Source organism: Chanos chanos, chromosome 10 (assembly GCF_902362185.1).
Source record: "Chanos chanos chromosome 10, fChaCha1.1, whole genome shotgun sequence".
NCBI classification, from domain to species: Eukaryota; Metazoa; Chordata; class Actinopteri; order Gonorynchiformes; family Chanidae; genus Chanos; species Chanos chanos.
Window position 1 is genome coordinate 11,473,341 of NC_044504.1, and position 24,898 is coordinate 11,498,238.

At 42.1% G+C, this 24,898-nt stretch overlaps 1 protein-coding gene across 1 annotated transcript in view; it reads right to left on the reverse strand.

Moving 5' to 3' along the window:
* The window catches only part of prdm5 (PR domain containing 5), a 44,178-nt gene that overhangs the window by 18,659 nt on the left and 621 nt on the right, over window positions 1–24,898 (reverse strand). The window contains exons 2-13 of the mRNA XM_030787346.1: window positions 24,682–24,765; window positions 20,522–20,644; window positions 18,829–19,003; window positions 17,841–18,018; window positions 16,845–16,943; window positions 16,362–16,483; window positions 14,035–14,114; window positions 10,965–11,049; window positions 10,673–10,830; window positions 9,944–10,037; window positions 7,146–7,306; window positions 3,559–3,652 (exon numbers count right to left, since the gene is read on the reverse strand). Of these exons, the coding sequence (XP_030643206.1) occupies window positions 3,559–3,652; window positions 7,146–7,306; window positions 9,944–10,037; window positions 10,673–10,830; window positions 10,965–11,049; window positions 14,035–14,114; window positions 16,362–16,483; window positions 16,845–16,943; window positions 17,841–18,018; window positions 18,829–19,003; window positions 20,522–20,644; window positions 24,682–24,765 (1,453 nt within the window). The remainder of the gene's footprint in view (window positions 1–3,558; window positions 3,653–7,145; window positions 7,307–9,943; window positions 10,038–10,672; window positions 10,831–10,964; window positions 11,050–14,034; window positions 14,115–16,361; window positions 16,484–16,844; window positions 16,944–17,840; window positions 18,019–18,828; window positions 19,004–20,521; window positions 20,645–24,681; window positions 24,766–24,898) is intronic.

The window sequence follows — 24,898 nt, forward strand, 5'->3', positions numbered from 1 at the left end:
ACATGTAAACTTTGTATTTGCAAGCAAATCCATTCCCTTCCAAGTCCCACAAACAAAAACCACAACTGCACAACAAAAAACAGATGAGAATCTCTCGTTGAAATCAGATGATTTGAAATATGATACAGTAACTTGTTGAGTTCTATTTTAAAGGTATGGGTTGTAAGAAAGAAGTCTGAAACGTGCGAATGTCTGCAAAGGATTAGAAACAGATTAAAACAAATATCTGAGACCGATTAAATTTCTATGCAATGTGTCACAGAATTCCATTCACTCGTGGACACCTTTGTAATTTTACCATCAGAAATCCAGGCTGATTAGACCAATAACGTTTGGACAGGTGGACAGGTAATCTCCCTCTGCCAGTCATCTAGTTTCCTGCCAATGCGGCAGGCGAATACAAACACACTCGGACTTAACCCTTTAATGCCTGCTGTGGCTTTGTCAGCGCTTGGCTCTGGACCACCATAGGGGGCAGTGGAAGGGTATTAGTGCTGTGAAAGGACATGCACCAGTTTGTATTTGTCTAGCCCTTTGTAGGCTACCATGTGTTTTCTTCCTTGCACTGAAGAAAACAGCAAGAGCTTAAACATTTCTCTCACGCGCTCTCTCTCTCTCTCTCTCTCTCTCTCTCAGTGAAACTAAGAGTCATATTAGGTGTGATAAGAATAGAGTAGGCTAATACAGTTTTCATTACCACAGATTGAGAGCTGCTCGTTAACATATTCACTTCTGCGATTAAAGTAGAATTCATAATACCATTCATTTCTTCTTAACTAAATGCTGAGCTAATGTTGGAGAGGTGAGACTCACTGTAGCAGGATACACTACTTTGTTTCGGTCTGGACCTCAGAGGTCAACAGACCAAACAAAAAAACAAAAAAAAAACCCAAACCACTGGAGGCACATCATGTGTTCTCTATTTTAATCAAAGTACTGAAATAACTCAAATACCTGATAAAGTGTTTGACCAAATCCTCCCACCAAATTCTTAAATGTGATTAATTATGATTAATACAGTCACTTTTTCCAGTTAATCCAACAAAGATTTTAATCATTCGACATGCCTAATTTCGCTAATTTAAATACATGAACTAGTCACACGGTCAGTTTCAGCAAAACAAATTACTTTGACTTAATACATACACTTCTAGGCACAACTCAGACAACTGCATCAGTGCTGTCACACCACATGACCAGCAGCATTGTCTGAATGACCTGATTAGAGATCTCTGTTTATGTATTCTTTTCTCATTTATGTTGTTAACATGATCATGGCTCAGTCCACGGTTCAGACTGAGAAAGACAAGGAGAAATACGAGTCACAATGTTCTCTGTTATTGTTGTAACTGGGTATTGAAAAGGAAAATTCTAGAGGATGTCATGGGGATGTGGATCCCATCTTTCTCTGTTCCGTCTCTCTAAATGACGCGTCTCCCTGAATCTCCTTGAGAAAATGAGAGAAAACAATGAGAGGGAAAGGAAGCGTCGACTAAAGAAGGCACAGGCAGATTTAAAGGGGGTTAGGGTCAGGGGTCATGTTGCTGGATGCCTTCTTGGAGTGATCTTTTCTTTCTTTCTTTTTCTCCTTCTTTCTCTACTTTTCTTTCACAGAGTGGAATACCTCCCTCGCTCCCACCCATCCCTCTGCATTCCCGCACGCCTCCCCCTCTTTCTTTATCTGTATAAACACCATTACACCATTTGTATTCACACACACACACACACACACACAAATACAAACCACACACACACACATACAAATACAAACCACACACACACATACAAATACAAACTACACACACCCACACACACACACACACACACATACACAAAGCACACATATATACAAAATGACACACAGGCACAAACACACACACACACACACACACACACACAAAAGCAGGCCTCAGACTGGGCTCTTCTCATTGCTGGGGCTGAACCTGGTAGCTGTGGTGAGCACTGTAGTGTGTGTGTGTGTGTGTGTGTGTGTGTGTGTGTGTGTGTGAGAGAGAGAGAGAGAGAGAGAGAGAGAGAGAGAGAGAGAGAGAGAGAGAGAAACTTTGAAGCTGCAGGAGTGGTTGTGTTAATGAAAAGAATGCAAAGACAACAAAACCAGCCTAACACTGGTCATTAAAAAGAGCCAGTACAGTACACAGAAGAGGGAAAAAGTTACTGAGAGTCTAGAAGCTCAGTGTGAGTAGGAAGGTGATGGATGGAAGCAGCGGGATCAGCTGGTTGGGATCATAATGATAAACATACAGCTGGTCCCTGAAGTGACTGAGAATAAGTCCCATCTCAGCAAAGGGAAACCATTTACATTTGAGCTATAACTACACTTTGGGACTCTAAACAATCCTTAACACTCATGCATCCACTGAAAACAGTCAGTTAAATGAATGCTTGGCTTTTTTTTAGACTGTTGTGTTACATTAGTTGTCTCTTATCAGACCTAATCACGTGAATCTGTCAAAGGCCCCGTAAAGTTTGGCGTTAATTGCTCTCACTAAGACTGGTCGCATGAAGACATACACAAACGACCGTCAGAGGATGAAGTGAACTCTAAGCCGATGGGACTGATATTTGTTCTAGGTTTTAACTAGAGGAGAGCACTGGTCTTTTGGGGGCATGGAATCTTTAACACTAAAGCTGTTAAAAGAAGAGATTAAAGGACAGACAGGAGGAACTCCCGGTTGTTTTGGAGGAGAAGGTTTACCACAGGAGCTCAGGGTGCACCCAGGCCATACAAACAAGCAGATGGAATTACACTGGAGAATGGGGGGAGTGAGAGAGTGAGAGAGGGAGGAATAAAGGTACAGAGACCGTGAGTGTGTGAGAAATAAAAGAGAGAAAAGAGCAAGAGTTTACAACATGTTTTGTGGTGTTGTGTGTGTGTGTGTGTGTGTGTGTGTGTGTGTGTGTGTGTGTGTGTGTGTGTGTGAGCGCATGTGTGTGCGGGTGCGCACGCGTGTGTGTGTGTGTGTGCATGCGCGCGCATATGTATGTGTGTGGTTGTGTATGTGTTTGTGTGTGCGTGTGTGTTATGTTGTGTTGGCATGGAGACACAGTGGAATGCGGAGCCCTCCAGTTTAAAGGCGTTTTAATGAACATCCGTCTTCTGTCACTATGTCACCAGAGTAAACCCTGTACCAGCCTTGACCCACCCACTCCACTCTGACCGCCCCTCTGTGAGTGTCCTTCCAACACCAACACTGAGTCATAGACATAAACACATGAGCAGAACCACACGTGACCAGGTCAGAGCACCATATAGCTTTAGTAGAAGACATATATGTCAGCGGAGAGGTGATGACAGTGTGGATGAAAACATCTCAGACCACTTCTCTGTGTTAACAGAGAGATACCAAAAAATGTACTACTGACCAAACAGTCTGAAGTCAGGACGGTATGACAGTTGGTGAAAAGATATTGAAGATTTATCATAGATTAAAGCATTAGAAGCCAGATAGGTCTGACTGACCAGTGTTACTGTTGGTACGGAGACATTGTAGATGTAACACAGACTAAAGCATCTGATGTCAGAGGGGTGTGACTGACCTGTGTGGCTTCGGATGTGGACCCTCAGTGTCCCGTTGCTGGCGAACTTTTGTCCACAGTAAGGACATATCTTCTCCTTCTCCCCTGTATGAGTCTGCAGTAAAAACATAAAAACAACAGAGATCTAACATTTCAGTAATACTCATAATCTAACAGTGTCCAGATACAATTGTAGCCGTTTGGTCCAAAACACCTGTACTGTAACACTTGGACTGTAATATGTGACTTTGTTAAAAGATCTCATTAAACCCCAGTAAAAACTCCAGAGAGAGGAAAACACTGAGAGCAATGTCTGGCAGCATCAAATCTTACTCATTACAAATACAATACACATGAGAGCAACAATACTCTTCAATGAGTATAAACATTGACAAACCAAGAAAGAATGGATTTCATGCAACACTGCATCTGACCATACATATCCATTTAAGCCAAAAGCAGAGAAATATCACAAAATACAAATTTATTTATCAGTTAAGATGCAAGTGTTGTTTTTACTGATTTTTCAGTTGTAAGTCTCTCTCGCTCTGTGTGTGTGTGTGTGTGTGTGTGTGTGTGTGTGTGTGTGTGTGTGTGTGTGTGTGTGTGTGTGTCTATCTGCTTAGGTGCAACCATTTGTATCCACACAGATCTCTCATTATGTTAAAGTAAAAGAGGAAATTAGCTCCTCCCATATTCTGCTCTCCCCTGCCTTACAGTCTTCTTCTCTCCATTCTCAAGTGTCCCTCTATCATCCCTCCTACCATCTTTTTTTCCTTTCTCCCAAACAGTCTCTTCCCTCTCTCATTTTGTTTGGCTTCTTTCAACCATCGAGAATCATTGTCTCATAACCTTCCCTCCCAACCTTAAACACACACACAAACACACACACACACACACACAAACACACATACACACACACAAACACACACGCATACACACACACACATGGACACACACAAAAGAACAACACACACACTTCCCAGATGTTAGTGAGTAGTATTGTTTTGTTTGTTTTTTGTGCAGGGGGAAGAGGAACACATCTGCTCTCCTGGCATTAATTGCTCAGGAAAGAGGCCTTCAGACAGGAAACAGTTTGTAAAGATAATGATCTCACTCTTTATTTCAGGTGAAGAAGTTCAGACAGGTTCAGCTCTCTGTGGCTTCCTACCTCTACACGGGGTCTTTGTCACTGGAGTCACAGAATCTACCAAACTTTCTCTCTCTTACTCTCCTACACACTCAAACTCCAAATCTTCCTCTTTGTATTTTAAGCAAGAGGAGAGAGACAGGCCATGCTGGCAAACAAAACTACATGAAAGAGAGTCAGAGAGAGAGAGAGAGAGAGAAAGAGAGGGAGACAGAATGAGAGAAGAGGGGAAAGCATCTTTCTCTTACTTTTAAAACAGGGAGAGATATAGAATATAGAACATAACGGCTTAGATCATTCTGAGGTACAGAGGACTCATGGGTGTTCATTCCCCCACACATGAAAACTCCCTCATACTACAAGACCAGGCCACCTCAACATCTCAGACACAATATCAGACAGTGGACTGATATTCACACACCACACCGACAGAGTAATCCTGAGCCTTTTATAGATGTTAATTCCATCCATAATGATCTAAATTCTTATAACTATATCAGTATAATTTAACAGGTGTAGTGTGGTCTGATGTGATGTAGTGTAATATGGCAATAATAATATTAAAGAGAACATTATACAAAATAACAGATTAGTAACAGATTACTTTTCTTTTTACAAAGGTTTCAATTTAATGTTTATGAAATCTTTAAGAAATGATTTTTTTTCTTTACTATAATCAAATGGATTCACTTCACCTCTTAATGTTTAAGTAAAGCAACTGTCAGTTGTCAACCCAGTTAAGCCTGGTAAAGAGTTTTGTGATTGTGGACTTCCGTGCTAAAATTATGCATCCGGCTTTAAATAACTATACCTAATATCAATTACACATCCTATTTTTCCATCTTTTTAACGGCTAATCCCTAACCTTCTCAGACAACATACATACACACTGCTTCCACATCCTTTCCTGGCTGATCATGATTCAGCTGATAAAATCAGTGTAACACACATACACGGTCAATATCACATCCCTAAACCTGTTCCTGGCGGTTGGAATGTCAGAAAATGTACTGGTCAGTGAGAGGAGACAGGCATTAATTTCATCATTAATGGCTAGCAGCCTGCATCTCCTGGTTTTCAGTTACTGTACATATTTTGAATCCTCCATTATGTCAAACTATAGGCCTCTTCCAGTTCCTCTCTCCTCCTCACACAATATGAAGCAGTACTCCGAGACGGTTCTTTTGTGTTGTGCCAGGAAAGGATCTGATTTCCATCTAATCCCAGATCGCATCTGACGATGTCGGAGTTTGGCGCTCGGAATCTACGACGGATCGCTTCTGTGCTTTCAAAAGCCCCACAGAACTAATGGATTGCATGCCATTTCTGTCTGATTTTGGCTTTTCCGAGTTTTATGAAGAAAGGATGAGATGGATTGCAGAAGCAGGCCAAAGTTCAGTATTGTAGCTTCTGTCAGGCCTGGAAGGCTTTCAGAGAGTACAAAGAAAGACTTTGGCAAAATCAACAGCAAAATCAGGGACTTTGAACCAAACTTCACCTCAGATAAAGATTTGTTTCGCTGAGCCCAAATCAAAACATTTCATGTCAGAGAGGAAAGAAGCAGAACTGTTGTGCAGGCCAAACAGGGTTGTGGGGACACTCTCTGGCATGAGTCAGTCGTCTATGGGGGATGTAGCATGAGGAAGGTGGGTATAATGAAGCTGCACACCAAGACTGACTGGTTGGATTTCCGAACACGTCTGGACAAGAACGTGAATGGAAGTGGTCAAGATTCCGATTGCTGTTGGATTCAGACGTTTAAATGTCTCCAGTTTGTTGGATCAACATGAACCTGACTGGCTAAAACCATGTTGGACGATGAATGTGTTGGAATGCATGTACATGTCTGAGTCAGTATGTATTTGACTGGTTATTATAAGTGGGGTTTAGGACTATGCGTGCAGCAGAAGATGGTGCATCAGCATTGGGTAGGATGTGGTAGGATTCTTACCGTGGGTTAAATGATGAATACACTTTGGTTGGAATAGGACTATGTCTGGATTTAATCATGAATATAATTTATCTGAATAGAACTGATCCCATGTCATGGAATCGGAAACATTTCCAATTTTTAAGGATAAGCTCTGCAAACTTTACCACACCTAATGCACACATTCGCACACACCACACACACACATACACACACACACACACTCACACACAATATACACATTGTCAGAGTTAATTCAGCACTGTCTAATTTGCTATGTACACACCCTTAAGTAACCCTAAATCTTTCATACACCACTTTTTCCACGAAAGCTGACGTACGCCTAAAACCATGCATGGACTCATTCAGCAGCTTTCTCACTGGGCTACATTTCTGAAGGGATTTTTATGTAAATGCACTTGTTTAAATGTATTTAGTCTGAAATCTATACAATCCTTTGTTCCCAGGATAGATAAAATAAAACCGGATTTTGAACACAGCTGGGTTGGATGTTAGTGGGTACCTTACCTTTTTGTGACTCTTGAGAACAGAGGGGGTGACAAAGGCTTTCTCACAAAGGTCACACTTGTACTTTTTGTGCCCGTCATGTACCACCTGAATGTGAACGTTCAGCGTGTCCTTCCTTTTGAACGTCGCATCACACTGGTCACACTTGAATGTCCTTTCACCTGGAAAAGTCATAGGAGAAACAGCACATCAAAACCAACTCCTTACTTTCAAAGTCTCCCCCTCTCTCTCTCTCTCTCTCTCATCCTCTTTGCTGCCTTAGAAGAGGAAACATGATAGAGTCTGTTGTTCTACATGAAAAAAAAAAAAAGTGAATCCCACCGTTGCCATGTGACAGGAGGTCATTTCGCCAAATCAATTTTCCTTGAATTGTACTGCATTTTGCTGTTTGTGATGTGCGTTTACAGGCTGGCTTTGAAATCGTTCTATTATTCCTCTTCTATTTGGACTCGGTTCTTCGTTTCCCGTGTTGAAAAGATGTCTTCCCTCACATACTCAGTGGGGGAAGTTGGACAAAGAAATGTAGGACAAATTCATACACCTGCTCGTTCTATACAGAGGTTAGCTTTCCTTCAAAGAGACCCTGTCTCCTCCGTTTTTATCTAGCCGGTTCCTTCATTCTGTCAAAACAACACCACATGCCCAGTCAGAATGCTTTCAGAAATTCTGAGATTAATTCTAAGAAAAGTTTCTTTGGTGAATAAAATGGCAGACATGACACCCGCACCTTCGGTCTTAAGGCCCCTCTGTCCCTTTGCTCTCTAAATGATTTCAACATGATGGGGAACCAAAATAGGTCTCTTAGAGAAAACCTAATAAACACTAAAACCACTCAATAATTCAGAGAGTTTTGAACAAAAGGCAATCTTGAGGTTATTTTCACAGTTTACCACAAAAGATGTCTTTCTTCTATTTAGACACAAAAGGATATCTTTATTTTTCCATGTAGTGGTTTGGAGGGAAACTGGAAGCGAACTCCATGGTGGCTTAAACACTGTGCTATTTTCATATTGCGTGTTTTTGTGTGTGTGTGTGTGTGTGTGTGTGTGAGTGTGTTTTCTTTTTAAATGGAATGCATGGCCTTATTCATTTTGGATTGAATAAGCTATGCATTCTATAAAGTCAAATTTCGTTGAGGAAGCAAAGCCACAACAAGTATGGGGACAGAAAAACAAAGAAATCAAATAGACAACAAAACAAAGAAAGAAGAAAGAAACTGAGGGGGGGGGGGCACAGATAGGGCAGATTATCTGAGAGGTATTTGTCTGGCTTCTGTGGCAGACTCAGAGAAGTGTTGAGCATCTCTCACTGATTCTCAAAACAACGACTTTACTTCATAGGAAAAAAACTCCAACAGCTGTATTCTATTTGCTCACAGCAAGGAGTGTATAAACAGACACACTCGCGCGCACACACACACACACACCTCTCCCTCATACAGATTCACTGACACACTCACAAGTATGCACACACAAATATGCACGCGCGCAAACTCTCTCACACACACGCATGCACACACACACACACACACACACATACACACATGTATAATCTCTGGCATACATATATACTCACACTCTCAAATATACAGGTTTCAGCTCTTCATCTAAAACTCCAAAGAAAAAAAGGAGCGCATGCACACACACACACACACACACAGGTATCTGATATGTAATACTAGTTCATTCCAATGGCTCAGTATGCCAGTGATTTGTGTGAGCTGAGATCTGTCTCCAGGGAGACGGACAGGAAATGCCTCCAGCTTCCCAATCTGCGTGTCATCAGTCTAGACAGATTCTCAACTGATCTCCCATCCTGCCTGGACTGGGCGTCTCCACTGCAGGCCCTGGGTCAGAGACCTATCTGAACCATCTTCTCCAGTCCCCATTTTAAACAAAAACAGCCAAAATTAGCACTTCCACATGTGATGTAAAATCACAGTCTTATTGGTATTTAACTATAAGTAACTGGTATTCATAAGTATGGGCTCCATGTGATTATAAAAAGCGTGTAAAAATATTTCTTTAGAGTTCGGTTTGTCAATAGAGTCCTGTCATGACACACAGTTCCAGTAAATGATTAAGACTATATGATTAAAAGAAACACACAGCGCAGAGACAAAGGGTGTCTTTATATCTATGGGTAAAACCATTTTTCTCTGAAACGAAGCATTGGATACTGCAGAAAGAAAGAAAAAAAAATAAGACTATATTTCTGTACTCTTCACATCCCTGCGAGGAAGGACTGGACTCTATGCCTAAATTTCCACCGGTTTTGAGGTTTCAAGCATTTCGTCCAGACTGCAGAGTCCTCAATATAACACTGTCATTTTTCGGACCATTCAGTTTTGTGGCTATAGATGTGAAGGCTTACAGAGCAGGGGCATATGAGAGAGCTGGACCGATGCCAGCTGTTGGGTCTAGAATATTCCTCCCTATTTCTGAACCTTTTTCTCTCCCCATGGCCCAGCGACTGGGCTAGGGGGCTTTGTCTCATTGGCCGCATGACCATGGTACATGACGGGCACAAACCAAGGAGTATCATACCATCAGTCATCCTATCTATCTATCTATCTATCTATCTATCTATCTATCTATCTATCTATCTATCTATCTATCTATCTATCTGTCTACACAAAGAGTCATTGTTGACAGATGCATGAGAAAATGGTAGTGCAGACACAGTCACACACAGTCACACACTCACGTGCAGACACACACACACACACACACAGTCACACACTCACGTGCAGACACAGACACACACACACACAGACACACACACACGCAGACACTCACTGTTGTGGATGAGGAGGTGGCGCTGGAGGGAGAAGGGGGTACGAAACAGTGCCTTGCACTCTTCACACTGAAAAGGCCTCTCCTCTGAGTGGGTCTGCACAAGAGAAAAGAACGAGAAACAGAGAGAAAGAAAGAGGGAGAGAGAAAGAGAGAGGGAGAGGGAAGAAGAGAATTAAAGAGGGCGATATGTCCATCCACGAGAGACTTAAATGTTACCTTTCTTTTGATCTACGTTTCTCTCTTTCACCCTGTCATCTCGGCTGGGTTGATCTGAGATAGGTGAAGTTTGGGGTTAATGTCATATTCGAGGGTGAATGCTTTGGGGGTAAAGGTGACAGCGGATGTTGAACTTTGGCTCCATGGCGGCTGATTAGACTAATGATCTTCATTAAGATAAAGTCCTGCAGGGTCCTGTGTGTTTATGTGACAAAGCACAAGACCAGCCCCACTCCCATGTCTGTGACAACATCTGTGTGTATGTCAGCCACCTCCTCTCTCTTCTTCCGTTTCTCTGTCTGCTTTCTGTTCTTTGGTCTCACTGTCTGTCTACCCGTCTGTCTCTGTGTCTGTCTGATAACCAGAGGGCCTAATTGTCTCTGCCTGTTTAACCGCAAGTATGTGTGTGCCTGTCTGTCTATCCATCTAAATAAATCCATGTCTATAAATTGTGGAAACTGTATGGATAGCTAACTGCTGACTAGCCAATCGCATCCCTCCCTGCTCTGGTACCTTCTTGTGGTTCTTGTAAACATTGCGATGGGCGAATTCTTTCCAGCAGAGCTTGCACTTATATGGCTTATCCTCACTGTGAATGATCTTATGGGCTGTAACCTGGTCCAAACGCTTAAAACTGCGACTGCAGATCTCACAGGTGTATGGTCGTTTCTCTGAAAGAAACACATACACACACATGCACGCACACACACATACACACACACATACAGGTTATTACAGTCAGTGCACACGGTCTCTTTAGGTATGTTTGTATATGTGGACATTGTGCACGTATGTGTGTGCATACCAGAATGCGTGATCATATGTCTTTTTAACTGGTTGGTGGAGATGAATTTTTTGTCACAGGCAGGACAGTCAAAAATCTCATGGACCTGTAAACAGACAACATTTATCACTCACCCATCACAATAATAACATTAATAACATTAACATTAACATAACATTAATAACTCCAGTACAGTATTAACAGAGGCCTGTCCTTCTACAAAGGCACCACACTACCCTAATACAGACACTCTATACCCACAGCACTACACTGACCCAGTCTACACACACACACACACACACACACACACACATAGCACCACACTAATAGAGACATTTAATAGCCAAAAGCTCTGCATGGCCTAGACAATACAATTACCAGAAGAGTTTTACACTGTACAAATTTTAAACTGAAGCTGGGGGACTAGGTTTGACCTTCTCTTGAGCAAGATCTGGTTACCCATTGTGACTATGCGACCTTGAAAACATCTTTACCCAGGGAGCAAAGGAAGATGAGCATACAGACACATACACACACACACACACACACACACACACATTCTCTCTCTCTCTCTCTCTCTCTCTCTCTCTCTGTCTCTATCTCTCTCTCTGAGATGCAGCTGAAGTTGAATAACTATGCACTTCTACTGGGAAACTGGTGAAGGAAGTCTAAACAGCTCTGCAAACACATGTTAATGGTAAAAAATTCTTTTAATATCGTAAGAGATTATGACCTTAACCTTACACTGAACAGATATACAAAGATCTGCAAGTGAATCTGGTCTGTATCAGCTAAGATCAAAAATCGAAAAAGATCAAAAATTCACCCAAAAATGTACAATTCTCTGGGTCACGAAAATTTAATATGAAAACTGCAGAGTAATAGAGCAAAACATTTTCTAATAAATAAATGACATGTTTCTTTGAAAACTTAAAGTGAACACCAACTTCACAGACCGTTGAATTCTCCATAGACCGGGAACAAGTGAAACTGAGCGATTTTGTATGTCTCTTGACTCATTTTTCGGCTGTTATTCTCTAGTTACAGTAAAAACGTATCAGCTTGAAGTTATGACAGCTACTCTGTCTATTAAAACCAAACAATAGAAGGGGTTCAAATCTTTTGTTTGCATGTACAATGTGTCCACACAGTTTCAGAAAAGTTTTCTTAACATCATCTCCTCCTCTTTCACTCCTCTATTCACTTCTCTCTCTATGGCTTTTGTGTAACGTCGCACATTCGTAATCTCTCGACGTCCATCGTGAAGATGTATGGCCAAACTTTCTGAGAGGAAAAATAAAAGGAGTCAATAGAGAATGTTCCATTGAGTTCCAGTCTGACCTGAATTTCACAGGGTAAAATGTCATTAGCGTTACAAAATCGAATTTAAATGAGCTGCAGCCAATCGGACAATAGGCGGATGATTGGGACTCCATTAAAAGAACAAAAGAAAAGGGGGAAAAAAATCCCTTTCACACATTCGTTCACTTCATTTAAGCCCAACATTCAATTGTGACGCCTCCAGCTGCCACATGTGGGGAGTGAGGTGAGGACGTTTTTCCTCTTTTTCTCCGACGTGTGAGAGACCTCGGCGTCCGACTAAAGACAGCAACGCATAGAAACAGCGGCATAAAGAGACACAAGGGCAAGGACAAAATACTTCATGACTTTTCCTTTTAAAATACCTTACAAATAATGAGAGAGGAGGTGAGCGCTGCATCCTCAAAGAGACGGTGAATGGAAGGGGGGGGGGGGGGGGGGAATGTAATAATTCGTTTAGATGTTAACTTTAGGATTAATTGAAATAACGTCATGAGATCAGTTAATTAAATAACAAATGAATCACTAATGACTTGCTTCATTTGGTTCCTACTGGAAGAAAACATCTATCATTCTGCTTCCTTAATAAAGACTACTTCATCACTTCTGAATCAGAAGCCATCCAATCAGATCTCCTGTCCTGATTCCAGAGCCGGGATGGGAGCTGCGTTGTCAGACAAGATACGATATAGATTGATGGCCAGTGAAGTAAATTTGATTTCCTTGGGTCAAAAAAGGCCAGATGGGTCTAGTTATTTCAAATTATTTATGAGACAAACACTATCAGCATCTTGTTACAGGGAAAAGACAAACAACACATTCCCAATCAAATCCGCCCGATATAATAAATACAGGCTGAATTCATTAAGCTTCTAACCACGCGGGGGGACTGACCCTGAAAAAGATCCTCTCTAAAGCAGAAAGTCTGGCTAAAGCTTCCAGCGGCCTGATGTGGAAATATCCCTGTGTTAGTTTCAGCCATAACTGACTGATTTTGCAGTGCAATGTCTAAAGAAGTCACATCTTTCAAGACCAGAAAACAAAACATGTCTACTAGCTACTAACTATTGGATTTTTTCAAGCCGTTGCTGCTTATAGATTACACAATGTATGTTGAGAATAACATTTATGCTTATTGTCAAACATTATTTGTGATGTAACTTTTCGGGAAGAGCACACTTCAGCTCTAATCCTGTTATCAATTCATATGACCCTCACATGATCATCAAATACTGTTTCACTACTGATGAATATTTCATATTGAACAGAATACTGAATATTTCAAAAACAAAAACTTTTGCAATGGCATTACATTTTTTGAAAAAATGATGGTTCATATGTGATTATTTTTCTGTGACAACTCAAAACCACTATCCCCTTTTTTTCTACATGAATGTTTAGTGTGTGAACTCTGGCAGGGCTGCCAAAGGGCTCCAGTTTGACTGTCTACTTTCTGTGACTATAACATTTCACAGGGGTCATGAGGATGAGTGAGCGCGTGAAACCAAACCCTCCTACACTTATATAGTCACACAAAGTTACCACAAACGTCTCCTCCCACAGAAAGAAAAAAAGGATTTTAAAAAGATTATGTGCATGAGAAAGGGAGTGTGGATGGATGGATGGATGGATGGATGGAAGGAAGGATGGATGGTGGAGAGAGAGAGACTGGATGGAGTGAGTATTACGACAGACTGATACAGTGAGATGGACATAAAGAAAGAGCAAAAGGAGAGATGAACATAAAGAGATGTAAAAGAGGAGATGAAACCTTTCGATGCTCCTGAAGGTTGATGGAGGAGGAACACTTCTTATTACAGATGGTGCACACCAACTTTCTCCGAGCACTACCTACAACACACACACACACACACACACACACACATACATACATGTGAATACACACTTCCACTATATTCAAACAAGTCAACAAGTGCCACGTGAATGTAACTGCATATAAAAGGAAAGTGGGGGGGGGGGGGGGGGGCAATACAAACAATGCATCTGAATTCTGACATTAATTTCTAACCAGGCTTCTCTCCTAACTCCTTTAAACTCAGTCAGCACACAGTGTAGTGTCAGTACTGTGGGTCAAACTCAGTCCCTGCTGCAGTGTCAGGACGTGGTCTGAGACACAAAAGACAAGAAGCTTTGTCGACACAGACCCCCTGTCTCAGACTGGTCATTAAGACGTTTTCATTCTTTTTTTCTCTGTAGAGTGGCCTTTGTTTCGTTCAAAAAACCTCAGTCTGACTCAAGCAGAATAGCTCACAAAACACAACTAACGCATACATTCAGCCAGGGGTCAGAGATCAACCTCCAGCTGCATTTCCTGAGCCAATCAACAGCCAACCCTGGGATTCTTCATAAGGAGACTGTCCTCACCACAGGATATCTTTTAACTTTTAATGGACTATAAAAATGTGTGTATTTTAACAGCAACTGTGCATTAACACTCACTCTCTCTCATTCTCTCTCTCCCTCACACACACACACACACACACACACACACACACACACACACACACACTCACACACACTCTCTCACACAGACACACACACACACAACAAGAAACAAATCCAAGTAGTCATGATGACAGAATGATTCACATTGCCAATGAATCTCTTCTGAAGGACCTTTATTCCCCGAAACAAACAACATACACACACACATACATACACACACACACACACACACACACACACACGCTTTCTAACCAACCTTACCATCACCTCGTTTCAGGCAGTGAAATGATTCATATCCATGGCATCCACACTGTACCGCTTGGCTTACAGAGGAGGCTTACGGTCAAGTTATTCAGCTCTACATATTGTTAATGAGGTTAGAGACACACCAAAAGAATGCATGAACTTGTAAATGAGAATAAAGCAGATAGTGTTTCAGAGTTTCTCTCTAAACTACAACCCACTCACATGTTCAGGTTGTGTTTTGTCACTGTTGCGCTCCTACTGACAGAGAATTCCTCATTCAAGAGATTTGAATGTGAAGAGTTCTCAAAATTCAAGCACAAAATGTTGACAGCTTTCAAGCATATCTGATACAAATGACAGAGGACCCAACTGACACAGCATCCTAACACTCTCTAAAAAGTTACGCCTTTTTAACTACTCGATAAGCTACAAAAATATAATTGTTTCAGCCTGTGTCCAAGCTTTTTCTTCAGACAACACAGGACAATGTGTTTGTTATCTTCTGTTTGTATTGTCCTAAGCCAACTTTTTCATTTGTTTGGTAAAACATTTCCAACTCTGCTACCAACAAACAGAATTCTTGAGCTACAGGTTTTCACAGAAGCAGAGAAAGGGGAATTCGTAACCTTGAACTGAGTGAGAGTGGAAACCCATCCAATTTAGACTTATCTCCCCTGTCTGCCATCACAGATACCTTCATCTAGCCTCGCTAGATTTTGAATTTCAAATTCATGACCACAAATGACTCCGGTTACATTACAGACAGGCTAGATTCTTTACAGTTTCGTGAAATTCAAAAAAAAAAAAAAACAACTTGAAGGGTACGAGCATGTCGTGCTGGAAGATTATTTGCTTCTGTGTGAGCTGAGCTGAAAAGAGAGTTAAAGGGATGCGAGCTGAACCACGGGCTGAATATCGCGCGGTGAGACGTGCACATCTGCTTGGTCGACTGTTGTATGTCTTCATACACGCTGTAGATCAGACTGGATCCACTGGGATGTGCTCTTCACTGTCTGTGAGGCCCAAAGCAAGTTCTGGCTTTTTCAGCTCAGACTGGTTTGAGTTCTGTGCTTAGCCTGATTTACACAGACAGCGAATGAGGAAGCCAGACAGAAAGAGAGAAAGGGGGAATTATGGCTGTCTGATAGACTGTATTAATGAAAAAAAAAAGATTTTTGTGTGGACTAAATTAACACATTAAAGGGACATGAGTGGAAGGGCAGTTCCAAAGAGTTGGCAATTAGAAGATTAATCTAATCACAGTGAGAGAGGTCTCTATCTTTACTGTGGGGTAAGTCCAGCTTAAGACATCAGTAATTGTGTGTGTGTGTGTGTGTGTGTGTGTGTGTTTGAGGAGAGGAGAGAGAAAGAACGTTTAACTTTTACCTGTGTGAACATTTCCTTTGTGTTTCTTCAGGGCGTCTTTGCTCTTGAAACGCTTCCCACAGCTCTCTGCTTTACAGATGAATCTAGCGTCGCCTTTACATGCCTCCTTATGTTGCTCAAAGCTACACACACGCACACACATACACACACACACATACACACACACGCACACACACACGCACACACATACACACACACACACACACACATAAACACACACAGAGTCAGTGTATTTGAGTGGGTATATTGTGAAGGGTTGTACATGCTTAAAGCTGTCTCACCTGGACTCAGAACAGAAGGTGCGGTGACATAAACACACACAGAGTCAGTGTATTTGAGTGGGTAAACTGTGAAGGGCTGTACATGCTTAAAGCTGTCTCAACTGGACTCAGAACAGAAGGTGCGGTGACATAAACACACACAGAGTCAGTGTATTTGAGTGGGTAAACTGTGAAGGGCTGTACATGCTTAAAGCTGTCTCACCTGGACTCAGAACAGAAGGTGCTGTGACATAGTGTGCACTCGTGAACTCGAGACAACGAATCTCCAGCAGGAGCTAGACTCTCAGTGCAGTGGAGAACACTGTGAAAACACAACCCACCCACACACACACACACACACAAACACACATACACACACACGTGCACGCACGCACACACACACATACAAACACAAAGACACGCACATACACACAAACATGCACAGGCAAGCGCATGTGCACACACACGCGCACACACACACACACACACACACACACGCAAATGCACACGCACACACACACACACACACACAGAGAGAGAGAGAGAGAGAGACATGCACTTAAAAAACACTTCATCATTCTTACATTAGCAGAGGACACCTAGGGAGTAGACATATGGTCTAGCTCTGCTTACTACAAGTCCGTTTGGAACATAGATCTAAATCTTCTCGAATATGGAGAATTTCAGCAGGGTATTGTCATCTCTCACATACAACCCATGCCAAGCCATAACCTTTAAATAATGACGTACAGAAAACCACTCAGTTCTAAACCACACCCCCTCTGAACTGCACTCAGCCCTTCACTGTAATGGAGAAATTGTCGGTGTCTCTGAAATCAGTGGAAGAACATGCATCTGCCTGTCACAGACAGGGCCTAAAGTTCTACCAATGTGCAATGCGCAAATACAAATACCTCACATAACTGTCTTACTAAATGTATGTACATAAATCTGTGAGCTCAAGCATTAACATTTCCAGTTCACTATCGAAGTGTTATTTCAATGTCAATTTCTGTAAGCTATTGTACTTTCCATTAGGCACAACAGAGGGACAATGACTGAAAATATACTACTACATCATATGACCATTCACTGCATCCTTCAGTCGGCTTGATGATAAAGGATCACGCTCTCCCCACGCTTACTGGCTCTTCGGGTTGTCATAACAACCTTTTAAGCATTGACAGTCAGGGCTGAGGTGACGGCAGACTGTACTCACTGGCGTTGTAGGGCCTGTTTGACAGGAAATTCTTTTCCACAGCTTTTACATTTGAACTCTTTGCCCTCGGTGCTGGGTCTCTGATGCAGGCTCTGGAGATGGGCTGCCAGGATCTCCTCGCTGGGGAAGCTGCTCTCACACAGCAGGCATGGATGGTCCTCTTTCTTTATCACCAAGTCTGAAACAGGCGAGGTACAGACACAGAAAACATCACGACACCACACACCGCACACACTGAGTACAAAAGATGCAGGGTCCAGACGTTACACATAAAACGCTCACAAAGAGGTGTAGCCCGCTCATTACTTTTGAGTACCAGGTCAACTACACCGCACACATGACACACGAACACGACTCTGACAGAGCATGTAATAGTGACAGCCATCGTGACATTTAAAATCTCTGTCAAAAAGATTGGGGGGGGGGGGGGGCTAATGATGGGGGTTTGGATTCACTTACATGCATACACAGCACTATAATCCAAAAACATTTCCAGCAAAGATATCTCCTAATGTGATGCTAAACTTGTGTCCAAAACTCAAGAAGTGATTTTGAAATTGGCGAGCTTCCACAGAGTTCCAGAAAATGTCAGTTTTACAACTGACCCACTACACTACAAACTCACGTTCACTCTCACACACACACACACACACACACACACACACACACACACAGAGTCTTATCTCATATCTTAGTGGGGAATTCCCATTGACTCCTACTTCACTGTGACTAAGAATAGTAACCATGTCCTGCCACTAACACTAACTTTAACCCTAATCAAAGAAATATTTGAAACTTTTTGTTTTGCCAGTAAAAACAATATCGTTTCAGAAAAAAAAAATATTTAAACTTCTGTGGACCAGAAAATGGCCCGTAAAACCACCACTTATCAAATGTTTATCAACATTGGAACATTTGGTCCACACTACATCATAAAAACTTGATACATGATACACATACACACACACACACACACACGCACACTGACCTGTCTCAGTGCTGAGATGTTTGCCTTCTTTGATGTTCTCATCTTCATCTTTAATGACCTCATCTTCTTCGTCATCTTCTTCCTCCTCCTCCATGTCACTGTCCAAGTAACCAATCAGAAGCTCTGTATCTGTTTCTATGTCATCCACAGCTAGATAGAAAATGTTCTCTCCATCCTAAACATCACAGAGACAGAGACAAAGACAGAGATGAAGTGATGTAAATCTTCACAGACAAATCTCTCTATCAGCCACACAAATACATACACTGTCTTAATAAAGTAACTCTATCCTAAATACAACAGTGATATGTGAATCGCAGACACGCACACACACACACACACACACACACACATGCACATTAACACACACACAATCTTACTAAACCTACTATTTTATGAGTAAAAGTGTTTTTGTGAGCATGTTACTTGTGATATAATGGTAACTTATAATAAACACCATGTTACATATACTGATAAAAAGGTGTATTTTCTTTTTTCTCCTACACAAAACAAAGGGAGAGAAAACTGAACAGAAATGACTTCAGAGACCTCCTTAACTGGTCCACCTCCCCAAGAAAGAAACCAGACAAAAAAAACAAAAGAATCACAATCTTATCAAAACATTTTAGCCCACATGTTTTTATGAAGCACACCGTCACTACACACTCCAAATAACTACATATACACACATGCACACGCACACATATACACACACACAGACACACACACACGCGCGTGTGAGAGAGGGTCTCCCAACTCATCAAAACAAAATTCTTGTCCTTGTTTCCGTTCCTCCTGATTAACGTCAGAGGTCAAGTACCTAAAATCTCAAACATGACTTTGGCAAACCACAACATCCTTTAAGGCTGTAATCTAACGAAGCTGAAATGCCACGGTTCCCCAGAGTTTGGATTATAAATAGACACTTACATATTAATTGAATTCTGGAAAATTGAGAGAAAGAGCCCAAAACGCGATAAATGTCTTTGCTGATAAAACGCAGACCTTCAGACGACACGAATGACCTTTGAACAGCAGATTGTGTTTCATGCTGCAGCGTTTCTATAAACGACCCTGGGCCTTCGGTGCATACCTGATCTTCTTCCATTTACTGAAGCAAGGAACAACACTGCCAGTAAACTGAGCTAGAGCAGAATGTGCCCTGTGTCAGTATGGAGGAAAAAGTGTGTGTGTGTGTGTGTGTCTGTGTGTGTGTGTGTGTGTGTAGAAGATGGGGCATGTTTCTGAGCTCCGCTAAGCCTATTCCTTTCTGTTTTTTTCGGTCTCGCGTTGTATATTTAAGATTGCCATCATTATGTTTTGATACGATACAGCGCACGGTAAAGATCTCCTTTTTTTCTCACCCTCTTCTTCTGTATCTCTGCTATTTGATCTATTTATTTCTCCCTCATCGTATCTTTTACTCTTCCATCCTCTGTCCATCTGTCTCTCTCAATATCCTCCAGATATGGCTAGTATAAGCTTTGACTGGTTTCCCTCTATCTCCTCCCTGTCCCTCACACACTATTTTTGTCTCGTACCATTTCCTCTCCCTTACTTCTATGCCATCTCTCTGTCTCCCTGTCTCTCTCTCATCTTCCTCCAACCCCTTTGTCTTCCCCCCTCATGGCTTTTCACTGTGGCAGAGATAAGGCTGAGGGCTGGTGTTATCTGTGAGAGAAACAGGTCCTACCTGAATGGCCGCCAGGTTCTTCTGCTCCTGTGATGGTGCCTGGTGGACGAATCGGAGCCAGTTGGCATGGCGAGGGTTGCTGGCATCCAGGATGTACAGCACATCGCCTTTGTTCCCTCGAACCTGTGCCACGAGAACAAAACACCAATACACTCAGGACCAAGTACAGGCAACGAGGGGAGCAAAGACCTTAGAATTCATATATAGTGTCAGACACACAAGCAGAGAATGCAGTACAGACTGTACAAATCCAGCACAGCTGTAATCCCCTGTAAAACTGTCAGTTGGTTGTGATATGGATGCTTATCATATGAAGGTCATCACCATAAAACTGTGTTAAATGTTGAACCTTTAGAATTATTCCAATTAGCCAGAACATGGCTTTAGGATTCAGTATTTATGCACTGATAAAGGATGGACAGAGACAGCCCTGGAATGCCCAGTGAAAGGATTGGTCTGTAATCTCTGTGATAGGGTGCAGTATATACATTATTTCTCCTCTCTCCACCCCTCACATAAAAAAGACACTGAAAAACAAGTTTCAAAAAACTTTCTGAAATCAGATGTCTGACAGAAAAGAGCAAAAAATGCTTCATTCAGGAGGAGATGAAGAATTAGTGATCAGTATCACATCATACTAGGTGCTGTGTTCATCTTCTTCTCTCCTTTCAGGCATTTCTAGCTAGTTTGGGAAGACAGAACATGTGTACTCATAGCTTATACTGTTATTCCGAGGGCAAGGTCTTCCTGGATTTTTCCAAGTCATATTCCAAGAGCTTCAGCATCAAAATCCACGTTCAGTAAAAGCTGACTGGAGCAAAATATACACATCAGCATGAGCTCCAAGTAAGCACTAACAAACTGCATGTTCTTGCACATTCTCTGCGTTATTTTAATGATGTTGCTTTTGTTGTATACATTAATTACAACTTTATCTCCATCTCCTTCATTTGAAAACCATTTCTCTACTTTCTGCGTTAATGATGCTCCAGATGCTCCTCTGTCCTCACATACCTCCTGTCTCAACCAACACAACCTGCTCCTGTCTCAACCGACACAACCTACTCCTGTCTCAACTAACACAACCTACTCCTGTCTCAACCAACACAACCTACTCCTGTCTCAACCGACACAACCTGCTGCTGTCTCAACAAACACAACCTGCTCCTGTCTCAACTAACACAACCTACTCCTGTCTCAACCAACACAACCTGCTCCTGTCTCAACCAACACAACCTGCTCCTGTCTCAACCAACACGACCTGCTCCTGTCTCAACCAACACAACCTGCTCCTGTCTCAACTTACACAACCTACTCCTGTCTCAACCAACACAACCTGCTGCTGTCTCAACGAACACAACCTGCTCCTGTCTCAACTAACACAACCTACTCCTGTCTCAACCAACACAACCTGCTCCTGTCTCAACTGACACAACCTGCTCCTGTCTCAACCAACACAACCTACTCCTGTCTCAACCGACACAACCTACTCCTGTCTCAACCAACACAACCTGCTCCTGTTTCAACTGACACAACCTGCTCCTGTCTCAACCGACACAACCTACTCCTGTCTCAACCGACACAACCTGCTCCTGTCTCAACCTACACAACCTACTCCTGTCTCAACCAACACAACCTGCTCCTGTCTCAACTGACACAACCTACTCCTGTCTCAACCAACACAACCTACTCCTGTCTCAACCAACACAACCTGCTCCTGTCTCAACTGACACAACCTGCTCCTGTCTCAACCAACACAACCTACTCCTGTCTCAACCGACACAACCTGCTCCTGTCTCAACTGACACAACCTGCTCCTGTCTCAACCAACACAACCTGCTCCTGTCTCAACCAACACAACCTACTCCTGTCTCAACTGACACAACCTGCTCCTGTCTCAACCGACACAACCTACTCCTGTCTCAACCAACACAACCTGCTCCTGTTTCAACTGACACAACCTGCTCCTGTCTCAACCGACACAACCTACTCCTGTCTCAACCAACACAACCTGCTCCTGTCTCAACCTACACAACCTACTCCTGTCTCAACCAACACAACCTGCTCCTGTCTCAACTGACACAACCTACTCCTGTCTCAACCAACACAACCTACTCCTGTCTCAACCAACACAACCTGCTCCTGTCTCAACCAACACAACCTGCTCCTGTCTCAACCAACACAACCTACTCCTGTCTCAACCGACACAACCTGCTCCTGTCTCAACTGACACAACCTGCTCCTGTCTCAACCAACACAACCTGCTCCTGTCTCAACCAACACAACCTACTCCTGTCTCAACTGACACAACCTGCTCCTGTCTCAACCAACACAACCTACTCCTTTCTCAACTGACACAACCTGCTGCTGTCTCAACCAACACAACCTACTCCTGTCTCAACTAACACAACCTACTCCTGTCTCAACCAACACAACCTGCTTCTGTCTCAACTAACACAACCTACTCCTGTCTCAACCAACACAACCTACTCCTGTTTCTCTGTGGCTGTTTCTCTCTTTCATATCTGCCAAATGATTCAGTGTAAATGTAAATGTTAAGATAAATGTAACTGAGGCTGTGAGAACACATTCAAATTGACAGACTGTATCCCAATGCTTTCCAAAAAAAAAGAAAACAAACAAACCAAACCAAAAAAAAAAAAAAAACACTTAAAACACTGAAACATGTGCAGATGCATGTTTATCTTGATGAGACAAGTGGACATGTAAAACTGAATGAGATGTCCTTGCCTGCAAATGTCATTTTACTTATTTGTCATCATACCTTTTCATTTTCATCAAAGCTCTAATGGACTGAAGACAGAATAGCCTCACAGACTCCACACAACATCTGCTGTGGGGTTTCAGTAACAGGGGGACAGCATCAGTCATCCCAATCGTTCCAATATGTCCTTGACTCTGTTCTACTTGAACTAACTCTTGGAGTCTTTCAAAGAATCGTCATGTTTTTGCCAGTTCTGGTGCCTGCAAAAACAGGAGCCCAGTTGAGTTCTCCTAAGTTATGAATTCCTCCTTTGCATTCTGTGATTAATTATAAACACTGTCTGTCACTTTTTTTTAAAGCACATTTAACTGCCATCCTTGAAAGCTAGCCAGAAAAGTTACAAGTGATGAAAGCTGAATATTTATCTTCTGAAACTGGCTACTGAGCCTAGCTCAAGCACAGCACAGATTTTTCTTAAAGGTATCTAGGGCGATACCTTTTTTGGGACATTGTGCTGTCTTTGGGTTAAAAAAAAAAAAAAAAGTGGAAGCCCACAACTTCTCCTGTACAGTGTGAATTTTCACCAGACTATGTCCAAACAACAAACAGTGAAAGCCTGTTGGCAGCACTGCCCGTGATGGTTCAACAGTAACGCTAACAGTATAGTAAATCAGACAGAATACCAGTGATCTATGTCTCGTTTCCACACACACATTCACACCCAAATGGAATGATGATACACTGTAGTCCTACAGTAAAATGGTTAGACACTCTAAAAATGACAGTGGTTAAGGTTGTGGTAATGTCAGTGAACGATTCTAACAGATATAATGTAGACACAATTCAAGTTAACGCTGTAATTTCAGCTTTCTACTTCCCTTGGACACCTGAAATCGTCTGATCGTCTAAATTATGAATACACACACTTCAGTGACTTCAGCTCATACTGAATGAAGCCAAAATGTAACATTTTTGCGCGATATATTGATGGTGGCATGTTTGTTAGCTTGGCAACATTCTGCATCGTTACTGAAACAAGACGATGCAGGAGCTGGAAAACATTTTGTCAACGTTCCTGCTCCCATTGAACATCTCCAGTTTCTCTGGGCCAGCTTTTTTTTTCTTGCGTGGAAACGGTTGAGGAGGAACATTTTAAAGAGATTTTTATGTTAAGACTAGCTTCAAAGATTTTTGTTGTTCCATAAGTAAATATCAGAAAATGTTCTCCGATGTTTCGTTATTAAAGTAACGGTTAAAAAGAATAACCTGGAAAAAAGATAAGCGCATAACTTGTGAACAGCAAAATGCAATTTAAAATATGATAATGTGCACGTTTTTATTCCAGTGTGCAACACCTTACGAAGCGGTCCTCAATGACATATGAATTGTACAGCTGAAGGTATTGAGAAATTGCTTCCTGAGTTGAGCAACGCACCTCCCACATCAACCGCGGGTCCATGCTCTCATCCAAATCACCGGGCATTCGCTTCTCCCCGGCGAACGGACCAAACTTCTCCCCCTATAAGACAAAATTATGCCTGTGTTGATCTGAGTTCAAACAAGACACGGCTACTCAAAGAAAAAAGGTTATTTGAGTGAAACGTGACTTCTGTTGGCAAGAATGGCTTACTTTGGAGGGATGCATGACACCT